Genomic DNA, 18398 nt, shown 5'->3' on the forward strand with positions numbered 1-18398 from the left:
TGATGTGCAAAGTGCACATTGCACATTTACTGTTCCAACCACAACACTAAAATCACTCATACTTTTACAAAGATTTGAATTCTAGAAGTTAGTTTGCCCATCACAATTTCCTAAAGCCCAAGGTGATGTCATCAAATGTCCGACCAACAGTCCAAAATCCCAAATTGTTCATTTTACTATATACATTAAAACAAAGGAAAAGCATCTCATCCCCACATTTGAGATGCTTGAACCAGCACATGTTGCATGTATTTTTGCTTGATATAGGTTTAAAATGATTAATTGATCATCAAAATAGTTGCTCAATCAATTTTCTGTCTATCGACTAATCGTTGCAGCTCTACAAAGCTGCAGAAAAAAAAACAACTTGGCTGATATTATTGATTGATATTAGCTTGTCTTGGACATATTGACATCAGCATGTGTGGGAGCCTTATCAAAAGTATTCATGTAGAAAAATGCATATTGGCCGGTATATCCGATTTTATATCTGATTTTTTAACTCTGATATATCAATATCGGTATTCACTGAGAAGATCCAGTGTCAGTCAGGCCGTACTGAGAATTTTTTTTTATAATCTCAGAAAACTCCGATGCTAATGAATTATACATAGATACCGTATGTTTTTCACACTCAGTCGTCTTGCATTTATCTGGGACGTGCTCCGTCGCCAAACTCCACATGAACAAAGATCTCTGCAGAGCTCATGTGTCATGGAGCTCGCTCTGTGTGTGTCTGCGTGCACGTGTCTGTGTACATGCATGCTCCTGTGTGTAGACTGTCTGGGTCCGAGTTGTGGATTTAGACATCAGGAGCTTGGCATGCTGATTACAGAGGTCTGAAGCCACAGGGAACCACAGGAACTCTTCTCCTTCTCCCTTCTCTCTCTCTCTCTCTCTCTCTCTCTCTCTCCAGCGTCATCCCTCCATGAGTTCAGGCTAATTTGCTGAGATGGAGGCGAAAGCAGCAGGCCCTCTGGGCTGATGTGGTTGGGTTCTGTGCCTTATGATAATCAGCCAAATCACATAGCTTTGCTCCTCTCATCTATGCTCTGTCTAAGCTTACCTTCACTCAATTACCTAATGCACAGTTAAGCAGTGTGAATTGTAACAGTACAAAGCACAATGAGATATATTACACACTGCAGCAAACACTAAGCACTGCTGACAGACTGTTATTGTTCCAGCTTAACTAATTTCATATGGATTTGAGAAGCCAACATTTCAGGCTGTTTTCATTATTGCTTCAGTGCCACTCAAAACCACAAAAGGAGTTCTTACAGAAAGACTCCTGCAGAATGGGTAAAAAGGTGCAGAGACTTCCACAGTGGCTTCTACTCTATCTGCAATATCCACATACTTATCAACAGCTACAACAGACCCCCTTCTTTCCTGCAAGAGATCTGGAACTTTGAGGATATCCCATTTTACGTAGCCTGCTGCCAGCTCCCTCTCACATCTAATGATTACCTTATGGCAAGGAGGAAATAGCCAGCAGTGTTACCACAGCAATGCTGGGACAGACAGACTGCACTACTAGCACTTTTACAGCCTCTGACAGTCCAAATGACCTGAAAGTGGGATTTAAATTGTCAGAGCCTACATTGAGTTATATGTGTATGTTATAAAGGGAGGGGGGGGGGTGTTCTGTGAACTGGATTTGACTGGACGGAGTGTGTAAGTGTGCTTCCCCGCGTACGCGTGGGTGTCCACTGTGCGTCTCATGAGTAACAGTGTCATGTATTGGTTATTGTCATGATTTCTCCTGGTTCATTCTCGCAGAGGATTGGTCGAGTGCTTCTCAGCGCTTACTGGAAGTCGTGCCAGTTGCTGACTCAACATCAGTAATGACTTTGACCATGAGTTTTGCACTTTGTTTTGACTACCGATTTTATGAGCTGCGAAACATCTTCATTGGTTGAGAATTTGTAATGGAGTGTTAGTAATTATAGAGGTCAGTGTTTGGATTATTCATAGCGCTGGAGGACCTTTAGGTCCTGCCTCCCTCATTTCAGATTTTGCAGTATTTTTAGCCATGCTAGCAGCATTGCTGTAGGGATGGCAATGTTAGTTCACCACTTTGGTCCAGACTGAAATATCATGATTTTTTTTAAGACATTCGTGGTCAGCAAAGGATGAACCTGCAAAGCTAATGGCATTCACGTCAACCTCAGCTGATGCTAATTAGCAAATGTTGGCATGCTAACATGCTAAACTAAGATGGTGAACATGGTAACCATTATAACTGCTAAACATAAGCATATAAGCATTGTCACAGCGATTTATAAATTGCATATAAATTATATGTTTACAATTCTCAGACAATCACTCATACCTTTTATTGAATCCAGGCTCACTTTGTTCTCTTAACCCAGCGGGTCAGCAGTTCTGAATCTGCACCCTAGCACGGAAATACCACACTGGTGAATGGGAAGCAGACTCAGCAATATGGCTTTTATTTTCACCTGAGATGCATTGTTTTGAATGCATTTGATGAAATGTAAAAAAAGAAAAAGTCAAGTCACATAAGATCAGATTCAGTGGGAATCGCTTGTGAGGCCATGTTGCTGCCATCAAGCCAGGCGGGGAAGTCTGACTGGAAAATACAATCAGATCTTCTGATTCCCACGTTGCTGTAATGATGTGCACGTACTGTCTCACGGCATCTGAATAACTCCTGGGTTTATTCTGGATGGTACATTGTGTTTAAGAGGATTACTTGTTAAAACTGAATTCTAAATTCAAAATGTATCTCCAGCTGTTAGTGTAGAAAAACACTGAGATCCATCATCATCATTGTGGTTCTTACAGATCACTCACATGATGGTTCTCAGTGTTATTTAGAAGATGGGTTTCCCTTTATTTGGCATTTCCCTAATCTGGTAGAATAGCACTACTAGAAATGAAAAGTGAAATCTTTCTGGAGCAAGCGATGGAAGCTCTTTGTGCTTACAGGAATGCATTTCCTCATGGTTTGCATGAGAGCATGGGGTCTGGTTTTAAATTTGGCTTGTGTAGATGAGTGATGTGAAGAGTTGTGTCGTCCGTGTACATGCCCCAGGTTGGATGTGTAGGCTGGAGCAGCAGCAGGGGACACAAATGAGGAGGACAGCTCCTCTCTCTCTCTCTCTGTGCATGTGTGTGGGTATGACGAGGCATGGGGAAGATGAGTGCCGCGTAGCGCTCTGGTGAGGTCATCAGACTGTGGCTAGCAGCACCACATCACACTGTTTTCTCTTTTCGTTCTCCACCATCTCCTGTGTGCAGACGGGAAAGGACTTGAGGGAATAAAGTGTGTGTGGTTTGTGTAGTTAAGCATGCCGGTGTATGTGTGTGTGTGTGTGTTACATATGGATATGTGTTTGCGGCATAGTGTGAATCTGTAGTGTGAATTAAAATGTTTTTTTAGGTGCATGTCTGCATACTTGAAGCCTGATTTATATTTAGGTGTTAAGGAGTTTTGACGTAGCAACAGAGCTTTTGCATCTACACCCCATCGCTGTTATTGGTTTTGTTTTGTTGTTTTGTTTCTGATGCCGGTGGAGATTGTTCAACGGGAAGGAAACCCAGAGAAAGTTGGAGAAATACTCTTTTTTTTGTTTATTTTTCAATGACAACAAATCCATCTACACTGCAATGCTGCCATCGTCACCATCTAGTTGGTATCAATAGGTGAACTATAAGTCAATAGGCACTTATGGCGTGGCTGCCGCACACCATGGCGCACATGTATAATTCCACCTTTAGAGTTCAGTTTGTGTGTAAATCCCTCTCTCATGTGTTTTTCTCCCCTGAAGACACAGGCAGATCCAGCTCCTCTTCCTCACCTTCTCTCCTTTCTTCTTCCTCTCCATTTACCTCTTTCACTACTTCCCCCCGCTCGCTCCTCCCCCTCTCCTTTTATCTTTTATCTTCTTCCCACTGTTCCTTCTCCTTCATTGTGCATCGCTGCCCTGCAGGCATCCCTTTAGTGTTGGCTGGCATGCTGGTGATTTTTTTGCTTGACTGTTATATAACTAAATTTAGCATGTTTGAGTCACGCGTTTGACCATAGGTCGTGCTCTGAAGTGACGGCTTACATTAATGTGCACCCCAAGGCTCACCATCCACCCTTAGTCAATTTTTTTTGGGTTGTATGTGTGTGTGTGTGTGGTTGAGTTTGTCTTGCATGAGTGAACAAGCACACGTGCTTGTCTGTGCCTCATGACCATCTGCCTCATCGGGTGCAAATATAGGCTGCATGTTCGGTATATGTGTAAAAAAAAAAAAAAAAAGAAAGAAAAAGAGAGGGGCTGAGTGTGTGTGTGTTTTCTATGTGTGTTTACAGGATGTACGGTCATGCGAGAGGAATCTGCTTGGATAACCCTTTGAGTTTGTGTGTGTCTTGTTTTAAGTGGATGTTCGAGTGTTCATATACATTTGTGCAAGTCTGAGTGTGTACATGTTTGTGTGTGTGTGTGTGTGTGTGTGTGTGGTGGGAGGGTCTGGCTGTATCTCGCCAGCAGGTTGAGATGATGGAGAGGGGAGGTGGTGAAAGGTATGAGCGAGGGAGGCCCTCTCAGTCTGTTCTCTCTGCATCAGCTTTGTCTGAATTATGTCCTTTACAAGCTCCAACAACTTCATTTACTGTAAAACAGCAGTCATCAAGGAAAACATTTGTGAAATGTTGGTATTTTGGGGGAAAATAGATTAAAAAGGAATGAAACTGTGAGAAGAAGCTGAGGACACGTAGCAGCTGTAAAGCTAAATTGTGAGAATTCCTAAGTGATATGAGGTCAAATCTCTCTGGTTTACTCATTGGATTAATATGTGGTTGCAAAACCAAAATAATTCCAAAAATATACTTATATGAGCTGTATTGACTTAATGATGTCTTTTTTCTTTAGTTTTAATCTATACTTATGTTGTTTAGTAAAAGGAATATTTAAATGAATAAAACTGAAAGGTCAGTGTCACTTTAGATAATGCTTCGGTGCATCGGAGCGAATAATCTACTAGGGACACATGGATGATTTTTACCTACCCAAAGGTTTATTATTATCAAGAAATTAATAATAATTAAATGAAAGAATGAAATAATAAAGTATTAGAAACCCATTCATTTTTTAAAAATGAATTACGCTAATGCATTTCATTATTATGTTGCAGGTAAAATAAACTACGTCACGTCTTTAGTCTGTGTGTGCGTGTGTGTGTGTGTGTGTGTGTGTGTGTATGTGTGAGAGAGCAGGACTTCATTTCCACCTGGGCCACTGCTCTTTGTTCTGAAGCCAGAGGAGCACACTGCAGGGTGGGGTGCAGGTTTGAGTGTGTGCGTGTGTGTGTGTGTGTGTGTGTGTGTGTGTGTGTGTGTGTGTGTGACGATGCTAGGGTAGCATTGCCATTTGGCTCCATCCAAAAAACGTATTTTCTAAACTTTAAATATATCATGCAACAGTAGCAGTGCTACATGTGTTGGCATACGTGTGTTTACATGTCTGTCCGAACATGTGTTAGTGTGTTAGGCATATGAGAGTGAGTCAACAAATGCATAGGCACATTGTGTTGTGTTTCATGTGTTTTTCTGACCCTGACCCTGTGATTAACTGCAGCTTTTTAAGTCTGGAAAACGATCACGAGACAGAAAGAGCCAGCGGCCGAAAGAGACATGTCTCTATTTTTAAAGCCACACTTTTGTCACAGCACCAGCATCCTGCTTTCCATATGGATTCAGCATCAAAAGGCTCATTTAGAATTTTGCACAAATATAAAAGGAGGCATCTGATTTTACTTTTCAAAAAGTATATAGTATATAGAGAACAGAACATGCACAGAGAGGACTGTCCAGACAAACAGAATACGCTGTATTGTAATACGAGTGTTTTGTTATCTCTTAGCGCTTCAAAATAAACTAATCTGAGGTTAACTGCCACAACTCAAACCTTAGAGTTTATAAATATCTATTAATAGAAATAAATGTAAACAGGCACCATTATGGTAATTAACTGAACTTTGCACAATTACATATTTTATATGGTATAATATCAATACAATTACGTCTTGTCCTGCACGCTAAAATAACCATTCTGAGCAAAAGTTCTAGATTCCAACTAAAAATGAAAAGAGACAGATAAATCACACCGAATAGGCTCATATAAATCATGCTTTAGTCTGATCTTTAGAATTAGTCAGAGGGCCTTACTTTGGGCTAAATCTCCTCACAGTGCAGTTACACTTGAATATCCCTAATCTGCCTCCTCTGCTCTGCTTCTCCTCACTTCTCGATTGCGGATGTCAGAAAAGGCCCCAGGACTGCAGGGGAGTGGGAGCTGTGTGTGTGTGTGTGTGTGTGTGTGTGTGTGTGTGTGAAGTGGCCTGTATCACTCAGGATGCTCCATCCATGTAACATTTGTGTTCATAATATAGACATATATTGTTGATATATATATATATATATGTATATATGATTCTTCTTCTTTGATTCTTTGTCTTAAAAGCTCTGAAATCTGAAACACACAAACAGAAACCAGCATTTGACCACTCAGAACTCAGAGTAAATGTTCCCGGTATCGATGCAGGTCAGATAGAGAGAGGCATTTGTCATCACTGCATGTCTGGAGAAACACCAGGTCATATTATTGCTTTATCTAAGCACTGGCCTCACCCAAGAAAGATGTTTCTGTTGGGTCCATGCCTGTGTGTGTGTTTATGTCCTCTGTCCGTGTTTGAGTATGTAGAAGTACATGCATGTGGGTGTGAGACAGTTTGTTTTGAGCCATATCTTTGCTTCCTGCTAAAGCTAGTGTTGTTGCTAAGTTTAAGTCTGGAAGACATGGGTTGAGGAGGGATGTTCCCAGTAAGAAGGAGGAAGAGGAAGTGAACTGTCGAGCTGTGCCTTCTCCTTGACACAAAAACAAAGATGGGTGTGTTTCTCACGGAGACGACGGCTAACTAATTGGTCCCTGAACTTGTCGAGCTGCAAGTTGAGGGTCAGAGGCTGGAGTCTAAACATAACGTAGGTGTGGGTGTGCTTCTCCAGTAACACCAGTGACTTTTGCTGTGGACATAAATTCTCACTGAATAATGGTCAGACTGCAGTCAGACTGTGAGCAACATGATGAATAAGACATCAGATGTCCAGTCATTTCCTATAGAGACACTTACCTGATGAGCGGGAGGTCAACAAGCTTGCTGAGCTCTTATGACACTGATTATTAGCTGGTTTGTAAACAAGTCTTATTGAGAAGCTCTTCATACATGAGGGCCCTGGACTAAAGTTCCTTTAGATAAACATTGTTGAGAATACTCTTCAGCCCACTTAGAGCCAGTCATCAGTTGTTTGGATGATGGCTCTATGCGGGTTTCTACATCCAATTAGAGTAGTGAGGATGACATGGTAGGAGTGTGTGTTGTTGGTATAGTGCAGGGTGTCCTCGTGGACTGCTGGAGTGTTTTTTCTCTGTAATAAATGGACCGAGTTTATTTTCAGATTAGGACCTTTGGTCAAAGGGCTAAGGATCTATTTCAAAGGTGCAATACAGCGTCAGAGTCAGGGGAGTGTGTATGTGTGTGTGTGTGTGTGTGTGTGTGTGTGTGCGTGTGAGGGATTGTCAGTATCAAGGGAGTAATAGAAAACATTGGAGAAAGAGAAGGGACAAAAGTGTCCGCTTGTATGTATCTGGGCTAAAAGCCTGCATGATACGTGTATAGGAGAGAATGAGAGCTACGAGAGAGAAAGCAAAGAAAGTGCGCGCGAGAGAGAGGGACTCCATATGACCAGCACATGGCTGCGGACGTCTGCTCTGTTCACTTGTTATCCTGACAGACTGAAGACATTAAAAACTTGGAGGAAGTAAGAGCAAGGGAGACAGAGGGAGGAAAAGGAGGGAGGAGAGAGGGAGGGTTGAAAGTGGGGGACAGGGTGACTAAGTCAGGAGAAAGGGGAAGTCTTCATGAAGAAAAAAGGGAAGGGAAGGAGGGAGAGGAGAGAAAAAGGAGAGGTTACATGTGGCTATTTGAGGTAGCCGTTGAGTTATGGAGCGAGACAGAATAGCCGGTAAGTTGTGGCTTTTTCCGACTTATTTGATACTTTAACACTGAGAAGGTTTTTCTCGGGAGGGACTTTCTTTTACTCTTTTCTTTGTTAGACTGCAGAGTAAGCAGCTTCTTAGCAGTGGCAGCAGCCAGCTAGAAGCCACCCTGGTTGTGTTTGCTTTACTTGGTCAGTTGGGGTGGGAGCAGCCGTTTAAAGTCGTCTGTCTGTGTGTCTATCTGTCTGTCTACACGTCAACTTTACCTCTCTGATTTATTTCTCATACATGTTGTCTGAGCTACAGACCGACCAGAGGACTTTTCAGACATTTCTTCTCTTATTCTCATTGAATGGACGGCCGCAGCTAAGCTCACTGTGAGGTGCACGCACTATTTCTGAATAGCTGCCATATGCAGAGCAGCAGAGAGTAAACCTCATGTGATAGGCTGTCAAAGACGACTTGCCAGAATCAGGAAACGTAATCTTCCAGTGCAAAGTGGCTGCTCTACTGTATTTGGCAGCACGATGGAGTTAAATCTTCATGCCATCATCACATGATTGGACTTCAAGCTGAGAAGTCCAGTTGTCAGATTAATTCTGACTGACACAGATGGTTTATTTTAAGTTATGGGGAGTGGAAGCAGAGCTCATATGTCAGCTAATATGATTTGGTTTTCGACAGATAGCAGACTCTTTTGAGGAATGCTTAGCATGCATAAGAGTCTGTATACTGTCCTGCGTTTGTGGCTTTGTAACTCTGTCCTATTCAGTAGCTTCTGGCATGGCTATTTCTTTAATCACTTGCTCTTCATTGATTTTAACGTGTGGTTTGTTTAGTGCTAATGGAGATTCAGTGGAATTTCTGTTCAGGCCCATATGTGTTCAGTCTGCTCTGAGAGGATAAGACTAATCTAGCATCTTACAGTGATTAAGGCTGGACATCAAGCTGAGCGACACTCTGCAAATTAGCCTTTAATTCGACCGTTAATAAGGTGGCTGAGCTCAGAAAGCCATATGATGCACACGGGCACACCGCGCAGCCATTTTTATTACCACATGGTGGCAGTGTTGCAGTGTCATTTTGTCCTATTCAGTGCAGCCACCATTTCCCCAAGTTCTGTGAAATGTTCCATGTGGATGATTCATATTTTGCAGACGGAGGGATTTTTTTTTTTATGGGAGGTGGAGGAAAATTAGTAAAGACTGACTCCAGTGAGGGCAAGGACCGTGTATTAGAGAGGTGAGGTGGTGGAGCATTGTTTTTCCACCAAGAAAACACTGCTGTCAGGCATCACTTCCCTCTTCATCCCTCTCAATTGAGGAAGTCCTGCATGGGCTGAGCTACTTCCTGGTTTTTCAACCTGTGCGGCGTAGGTCTGTTTGGACCTGTCGTCTTGACTACAACCATTGCCCCAACATCACCCACCCTTGGTCCCTTCAGAATTTGGTTAGGGTTACGATAGGAGACTGAGGCTGCGGTGCATAGATGGCATTTTCAACCTCTTGATTGTGGGTGCATCACCTCCATCTTGACCTGGAGTTCCTTTTCCGAGCCTGTTCAGCATTAAAATAATATGTTCAATATGACATGTCATCTGCCATGACTGTCCCGTATGGTCACCACATGGACTTGTTGTGATGGCTAATTGGTGACACACTGCTGGTAAAATACAACAAAGGGAAAAGAAAACAAAGGATTCGGTCTGGAAATGAGAGAAACTGTTGCTTGATGTTCTGCCAATTAAACAGGAAGAAAATCAGTGTCCTGTCTGCTGAGATGACACTAATTGAAGTATTTGTGTGGCCTGTTTAGCATCAAACTGACAAAAATAAATGCAGCGATTCAGTAGTATATTTGCCTATTTGCCAATAAGTAGATTAAAACCTGCTTGCATTTGTTAACATAAAGGGGTTAAGGCCAGGTTTTTGCCTTTGTTCTAATATACATCACGTTATGATTCATTATGTATCACTCTTTCTATTAAAGGCCAACTGTATTCAGGGCAGCACATAATCTTCAATGTTACTTTTAAATGGTCCTTAGTTTAATGGTTCTTTAATTGTATGTGAGCCCACAGTCTGTAACTGCCGTTTCTCTTTGAGTCTTTCTCTCTTTTTGCACGTGACGCTACGGTTTTAGAAGTGCTGATGTATCCACCCAGTGCCCTGTATACCCTCACCCTAAAACACACGTGCACAAAACCCCCACCCACTTCCACAAACACACATGAACCCAGAGTTAAAGGAACTCAAGGAAATCACCCAGCTCACCATGTTCCATAAAAGAAGTGTACGGGATATCCACTATGAGTGAACGCCCCGCAGTTCCACTCCCACCACCCTCCCAGTATCTCACCTCATATTGTTTCTCAGATTATTATTTAGTAATGATAAGTGAGAGAGGCATGAAAACAACCAGCGCAGAGAGTTCAGGAAACTGACTGGGAAACCCCACCTTCAGTCCTCCTAAGGGAAGATTTCTGACAGGTGAAATTATTCGACGTGATGGAAACACAGGTCAAGCCAGAGGTGATATAACAGAAATAGATGAAGTGAAAGCTCATTCAGGAGATTGTTTACAAGCAGTTATACTTGTGGTCAGAAATCAGCTAGTGTCAGAACCTTGATATAGCAAGCATCACTTTTCTTCAGATGTGTGAGGAGCTTCATATATACCTTTTCTCATCTTTACTTTTCAAACAAACAGGAAACCAAATGTGCAAAGCTCTGTAGGTGTGCAAGTTGATGAACTTTCATGTGATACTTGTTTGCTCGTACTGAGATACCACAGACTCCATAGATCCCTGTTACAAATGACATTTGGGCTCAGTATAACAATTCCCTGCACGGTGGGTAACATCCAAGTCTTAAAACCACTGCAGCGATATCACTGCCAGCATAAATTGTCCACACAGCTTTTAGGCCAATTTAAAAAGCTTACTATGAAAGAGTCAAGGATAATAGTTTTTCCAAAGAACTGTCATATTAATAAAAACATGTGTATGGTGTGTGAGTAGCCGCATAGATTGAATTGAGTTAAAGCAAGGCTTCATGTGCTACAGATGACTCTCAATGAACTCTTTCTACCCCTCTAACTCCCTCAGTCTCACTGTTCTTTCTTGAAACGATCTATTGTTTGTATTTCTCCTGTATCCTTTCTTTGGATTTGTGCAGCGGTTTCACTACCCTGTTTATCTGGTATCTAATATTTCTGCAGTGACAGCGTGTTATTTAGGCTCTGCTACTAGTAAGTTTATTCCACTAACATTCAGAAGTGTAATTTTGTCAAACTTCCTGGACATATTGGTCAAACTGATCATCTTTAAAAAGTGTCATTGAGTTAAACGCTGAAACCACACACATTAGCACATCTGAGCAAATAGAAGTAACAGTCAAATAGAGAGCTGGGTTTTGTGCAACTTCCTGCCAATAAATGTTTGTGGTTGTGCTGAGTTCCTGTTTGTCTTGAACTGACCAAGCAATAATGCCTAAAATCAGAGGTACATAGTAATGTCTCCTGTATAAACTTGCTATCAGTATATAAAAACGAAGGGATTTAGTTACTGGTTGTATGTGTAGGTCTTAATAAGCTACACAGTGAATAGCATGAAATCTGACAACATTGCAGATGAAACATTTCTTGGGAAACAACACAGTGTGTATTTGTAAGTATTTTACACACTTTCACACCCATAGCTGTTGTTATTAATAAGGTACCAAACAAGCACAACTCCCTCAGCACTACAGAGATATGGGGCTGAATGGTTTTGGTTAAGCAGATTTATTCTACTATGTGCGAAGGCCTCTGTGTTTACGGTGCTATTTCAGGGACACTGAGACACACAAACACACCCGCGTCCACAGTCACAGTCAAGTAACCACACGAGCACATGCATGCACAGGCACATGTTCACATAATGTTACTCACAGTGCAAACACACACACACACTTCTCCAGATGTTTTTTTTCTTTCCCTCATTCTGTCGCTTTGCCTCGCAGCCAGCCCAGAGTGTGTATCCATGTTTAGTTAAATGCGCACTGGCCGGGGGAGGTGTGTATTTCACACACTGTGTGTTTTGGTTTAATTGAGTACTACAGAGACTTGTGGCATATGGTTTACAGTGCAGCCCACTTGGGCCTGCATGGGCACTGAGGGGCCACACACTTTGTTACGTAAAGTATAGTACAATACAGTATATATATATATATATATATATATAGTACACTTATTCACATGCACATACAGATGCATTTTCACATGCATGTTGAGGTGCACTATATCCATAAACATGCATGCATAAACCAGCCAACAAACACAATAACTATAAATGACCAAACACAGCTGTCAGGATGTATGATGCATATTATATGCACTCTTACAAGACGGACTCACAGCATAAGTGCACAACATGTGACAACAAGAGATATTCTACCCAGTAAAGTTCCGTGATTGTTGGATTTAGGGTACAGCCATTATTGAGCGTATGCACCACTGTATGTGCCATACTCTGTTCTTTATCCTAAGACACCTTTGCAGCAGTTGTATGAAATAACCAGACTGCACCATAAACACACAGTGTTATTCTGTGTTACCATCGACCTCTCAGGTGTTAGGGTTCGGGGCCACTGGGTGGGCTTGGCATCCTATTAGTGCCCCTTAGAATAGAGCTTTTCATTCATATGGGATTTCCCCGAATACTTATAGACTATAAAAGTGCCAGGCACTGGTGCTGTACCTGTTTGTCTTCACCAAGGGTGAAACACTTCATGTGATTTGTGATATCTGATGTGTGACAGTATCTCTTGGCTATCTAGAAGTAGAAATGCCAACTTCCTGTGGCCCTTGCTTTAGTTTTAGGTTTCCTTTGAGCACTGATTGTGGACCAGCTTCTAAATTTGCTGTTATGACCTTAACCATGAGTGTGGAAATGGTAAAATGGACCTAGAATCAGGGACAATTCATCTCAAGTCACATCTGAACTCCGAACAGGAAGCTGTGAAAAGCAGCTCAATCCCGCGCAATCAGTAATTACAGCGATAGCATCACTATTTGCTTGTTTCTGTGGGAGATTCATGGATAAGAAATACTGTAGCACATCCCAAAGGGAGACAGTGGACGTGGTTAAGTAAATGCAAGGCCAACTTTGATATTTCATCACTTTTATCAACATCTTTTCAACAGCGTTTCTCTGTCGCCTCAAAGAACAGTCTCTAAATTGGCCACAGCAGCTTCAAGGTCAAGACGTGTAACCAAACCCACCACATCAAAAGCTGGCTTGTCGTCAGTGTCCCTCCCAAAAGAAAAGCTGCAGTGCTAGATTACCTGGTTGGATGTGTCCACTAAGCTCAAATTGCCATGCTCTCTCTGGTAATACGGTGTCACAGAGGGCGTGTTGGTGCACGAATCACCGTCTGATTCCCCAGAGGCGCTGTCGTATATCCCTAATGTCAACTTTCTCCAGGAAGTCTTTCGGGTGTTTCTGTTACAGGAAAGCAGCTTCTACAGAAGTGACTGCACTTTAATTAACATGCCAGCCAGTTCGTAGAGGTTGTTTACTCAAAACTGAAGCCTCAAACTCTCGCTTAAACTATGGTCCCTCTGTAGCTGTGTCTGAGTGAAACTTGCCTGGCCTTCTGAGGACCATTTGAAGAGCCAGAGTTGTAACAGAGGATCTTGTCTGATTGCAGGTTAACTTGGTTAAAGTCACTGTGTGACATGTCGTCCACTTTCACTGTCAGAGCTGCTCAGAGGCTCACTGAGTAAATCAGACCCTACAGCCACTTTGGTGGAAAAGGGTCTCGGGCAATGACAGGGTCTGTTGTCTGCGTGAATGCTTGCGCGTGCATGTATAAGTGTGTGCGGGGGGCAGGGGAAACACACACACACACACACACACACACAGGACATGAGAGAAAAGGGGGTGTGTGTTTCTAAGAGGGGAGGAGAAGGGAGGAGGCTTGCCTTTTCGCTCTCTCTGAAGTCTGAATGCAGCGATGTAGAGAAGTTAGTAGGAAGTCAGAGAAAAATAAATTGCTCCTTTAAAAGAGCTGTGGGCTTGGACTTGTTTGTCATTGACTCTATTTTGGAATTTGTTCTGAATTAATAGGGAGCCACTTGAAAGTTGAAAGAAGTTTGTGACATTTCATGCCTGAAGAAATGTCTGATTCTGGAGTCAATCCACACTTGGAGGGAATTATTTCTGATTTTGAAGGTTTGTAATTTTGTTTTCTGATTTTTTTTCCACTTATTCAATTAGTCAACATGAATTTCATTCAATATTCATTTTATGGTAAACAGCAACATCTGTCAGACCTATGCTGTTTGTGAATACCAATATCCACTTTGTGTGTGCCTTTACAGTATCTTAGAGTGCATGTATTTCTATGACTGTGTGTACTGTGCATGTGTGTGTGCCTGCTTGTTACTGTGTGTTAAAAAAACAGGGTGGTGGACACATGCTAGCCAGGTCCCCGTAGCATATAGTCTGTAATTGATTATACCCAAGTTACGTCAATAATATAACAAACACAGCTCTGACACCACACTATTCCAGCACCGGAAAGCCTTCAGCTGAAAGCCCTAAGAAGGAGACAGTGTAAACCTCGGCACTAAGAGCTAACATCTGTCTAACTCCTCATACAACAGTCACAACTGTGTCTCTCCTTTGTTTGCTAAGCCAGCGTAAAAGCTGGCATTATTTCCCTTTGTCCTCCTCTTCCTCTCCCATTCTGTCTTTCTTCCTTCCACACTTCTTTCCTGTTCCTCCTCCGGTCAGACTGGCTCCCTCCAGCTGGTCTTTGGCCTGATGCTCACTGTGAGATGTCATGGACTGAAGCTGTGAGCAGAAGCCAGAAAAAGTATAAAAGGAAGTACTGGAAGTACTCTATTTCTATATATCTATTTCTAGCAGTGTTCGAATAGTTCAGGCAGCACAACTTCCGTCCAAGTCAAGTCAATCTTATTTATAAATGTAAATTCATATTATCAGTGAATCCATCGGTGTCACTGTGTCAAAGTTTGGAAAAGTTTTTAAATGCTACCAAATTGAACTGAAAACCATAAGTGTGTCAACTTGCTTATGCTGTTCTGTTTGTCATCTGATTATGATAATCAGACAAAGGTGATCAGATTGAGGCTTTTATGTGACAGTTTCAATAGATTAAGTAAGTAATTAAGTAAAGTGGCTACACAGAACAGAGACCTCTGTTTTGATGACTGAGATAATCTGGTTTTACTTTGTTTACATCGTTACAAAACCCCCACTGATCCTCAATTATGTGAACTGGTTAACATGTCTGACTATTTCCACATTCATTTTTGCTATTACTGTAGATATGTCTATGAAAACATCTTACTACTCTCACTTGTGGTCAGTGAAAGCAGGGTTAGGGGTGTAAGTGCATATTGGATGACACAGTGTCTGAACCCCCCCCCCCCCCCCCATCCAGGACAGAATCGAGAGCTGCATGGCGACACTTCACTGAGTAAATCATCTTATCCCAGATCTTTATGTTTTCCAGTACATTGCGCTGCGCTGTATCTCACACTGAGGAGGAAATAGGCACAGAGAGAGAAAGGCAATGTAATTGGTGAGCACACTAAAGATGTAATAATGGCTCTTGGATGGACTCTCGTGTGGGACTATTATGGAAAATGGACGATAGAAACCACCATAACAACTACACACTGAAACAATATTATGATTTTCTAAAAGGTAGAAAATGTCTCTGCTGAATCTTAACGTATGAGTCACCAGAGAATAAGACCAGAATGAACCCATATTTGTATATTCAGAGAGCCTTTGTAGGGTTGTACATGGGCTCCTGCTGTGATTGCCAACCTAAACTGAATTTTGAGTCCAATCCAAAGTATTTTGTAGTGATTATCTGCTTAAAGGTGCTATGTTGTTGCTCCAGTGTGGCATACGGACACGGAGAGGAAATTAATGTTGAAATGGAGAGAGTGAATGTGTGTGGTACAGTTTGTAAGCCTGGCAGAGAGGCCAGTATGTTATTAAGTTGATTGAAGTGGGTCATGTGTGTAAATACAACACTTTCTTAACAGTTCTCAGTGGTCCTGTTCGTTCTAATAAGTATATTAAACCATGAGTGGCAGAAAAAACATGTAAGGCATATGACTGCGCTAGGCCAGTTCTATAAAAATTGGATTTCTGTATGTACTGCATGTGATTTTCATGTGTACAGGCCATTTGACTGAACATAAATGTACACATGCACACATGCTGAAGATACAGCTGACAGCTCTGCACCACCATGTTCTCTACCCAGTAATTTACTGGCACATTCAGTGTCCTGCCGTCTTGAGAAATTATATTTTGCTGAAACAGGTTTCTTTGTGTCGTGATTCATACAGTAAAAAGTGCTTTGTCTGAATATTTTAATTTCTGCTGTGAGCTCACTGAGCTCTAATGAATCACATGTTTAATCTGTTGGGCATCGCTCCATGTTGCCAGCCTCTTTCTCTCCCGCACACTCGTTTTTTTGAACTTTGTTGAAAGACGCTACATGTTAACAGGTGTTAAGTGGAATGCAGCCACTGTCTTTCTGCCTTTGCTGGTCAATGATGTAAATCAATCTGTTCATGAAGTGGATAGTTAACCAGAGCTTGATCAAAGGAACAGAACAAGGCTTTACCTGTCAAAGGTTGAAGCCTAGAGAGCCTGAAGCTAAGCACCAGGCCAGCTACTCAACAGCTGCCTGAATTACTTTGCGAGTGTGTGAGTGTGCGCGCATTTGTGTGTGTGTGTGCGTTTGCATCTTCAATCAGGGGTGAAATTGCCTCTTGGTTCTTATTCAGATCCTCCTTTTAAACATCTGGCATTTCAGCGTTACTGAAAAGATTTTGACCTAAGATCTGCACCAACGTACCTCTCCTGTGACACGTTCTCCCTCTCAACCAAACACCTCTAACAATCCCAGAATTCCTTTGTGTTGGACGCAGGGTGTCGGCCAGACCTGGAGGGAACCACACAGTAAATCTGACTCAGTGAGCTGCACTGCTGCTGGTCAGCATTAGTAAACCCAACACCATCAGTGGGCAGTAAGAGGAAGTGTGTGTTTGACAGTGTAGCATTAAGGTTTTGTCTGACCGAGCAAAATACCATAGTGTGGAATTCTATCGTTCGTTGTTTGGCCTTGTCTTGTCAAACAGGGTGTTTTTCCTGGTTTGACCACATCGACTTGTATCCTGCGGCTACTGACATGAGATAAACTCCACTGTGTATAAACTGGTTTTGTATAACCAGTGATTGACAGAGAGTAACTGACTTATTGCCTGAGGATAGACTTACAAGACAGATTAGGAGTTCAAGGCTGTGTACTGTACAGGGCACACTTTATTAATTAACACACTGATGCAGTGGGCTTTTGTTGTTACTTTACTGCATTTTTATGTGCAGAGTTCTCCTTCGGACTGACACACATTTATGAGGTTGTCTAATTAATTGAATTATTTGTGTTTACAGGTGCAAAGTAGAGTCAGGCAAATTCAGAAATTATGATCTGAATATTTGTTTAAGGAGTAACAGACGAGAGAACCAGGCTTTTATCTGACATTTCTAGTTTTATAATGCTTTAGTGATAAACCACAATGTTTTCTCACCTGCTCTTGTTTGCTGTTGTCAACACATGTTTCACATTAAAAGCCTTCCAGCAGTTTAGAGGCGCTTCACTTTCCTGGAAGGCTTTTATTGTGATATATCTGTGGGAAGTGCAGAGATTCATTATTAGCAGCTTAACATCGATAATCAGAATTATTGAGTCAATAAACAGTGTTCATGTTATATACACAGTATAGTAACTCAGAGCAGCAAAGAGTATGACATGACTATGTTGTTATCTGTTAAAGAAGATTATGTTGAGTTTCCTGGCCTTTATTTTAGATTCACAGACGCAATATAACATTGATATCATTCTACAAATTTACATTTGGGATTTTCAATTTTGCAATATATCTTGCCCTGTCCTGGTCTTCATTTTTCTGAGCTTCTCTGACTGCCCCACATGTTTGAATGAAATATTATTGAATATTATTGAAGCTTTTCCCTCTCAAACTCAAAACTTCATATATTCTGAAATACGAATCATTCCTAAAATATCTTATACTAAAGAGATGTATAGTGATAGTATTTGGTCAAGAATATTTGACTTTCTCAGTATAGTCCAACCCTGAGCCAAAGTAACAAAATGCACAGGTGTCAGTTGTGCCAAGATCATCAGTAATAACCTCAACTGTAACAGGAGTTGGATGTTCAAGATTGAAAAAAACTTCATCGTCTATCACATAATTATAGAAAATTGTCTTAGGTTAGGGGCTCACAAAACATACACTCATGAAAGCGTACCTCATCTTTGTTGAAGGCCATCA

The 18398-nt window shown here is 41.7% G+C and overlaps 1 protein-coding gene across 1 annotated transcript in view; it reads left to right on the top strand.

The window, feature by feature from the left end:
- The first annotated feature begins 14156 nt into the window (after positions 1-14156).
- The window catches only part of septin9b (septin 9b), a 50619-nt gene continuing 46377 nt past the window's right edge, over positions 14157-18398 (top strand). The window contains exon 1 of the mRNA XM_070926113.1: positions 14157-14223. Coding sequence (XP_070782214.1) covers positions 14157-14223 — 67 coding nt within the window. The remainder of the gene's footprint in view (positions 14224-18398) is intronic.

This window comes from Enoplosus armatus, chromosome 2 (genome assembly GCF_043641665.1).
Source record: "Enoplosus armatus isolate fEnoArm2 chromosome 2, fEnoArm2.hap1, whole genome shotgun sequence".
Lineage (NCBI taxonomy): Eukaryota > Metazoa > Chordata > Actinopteri > Centrarchiformes > Enoplosidae > Enoplosus > Enoplosus armatus.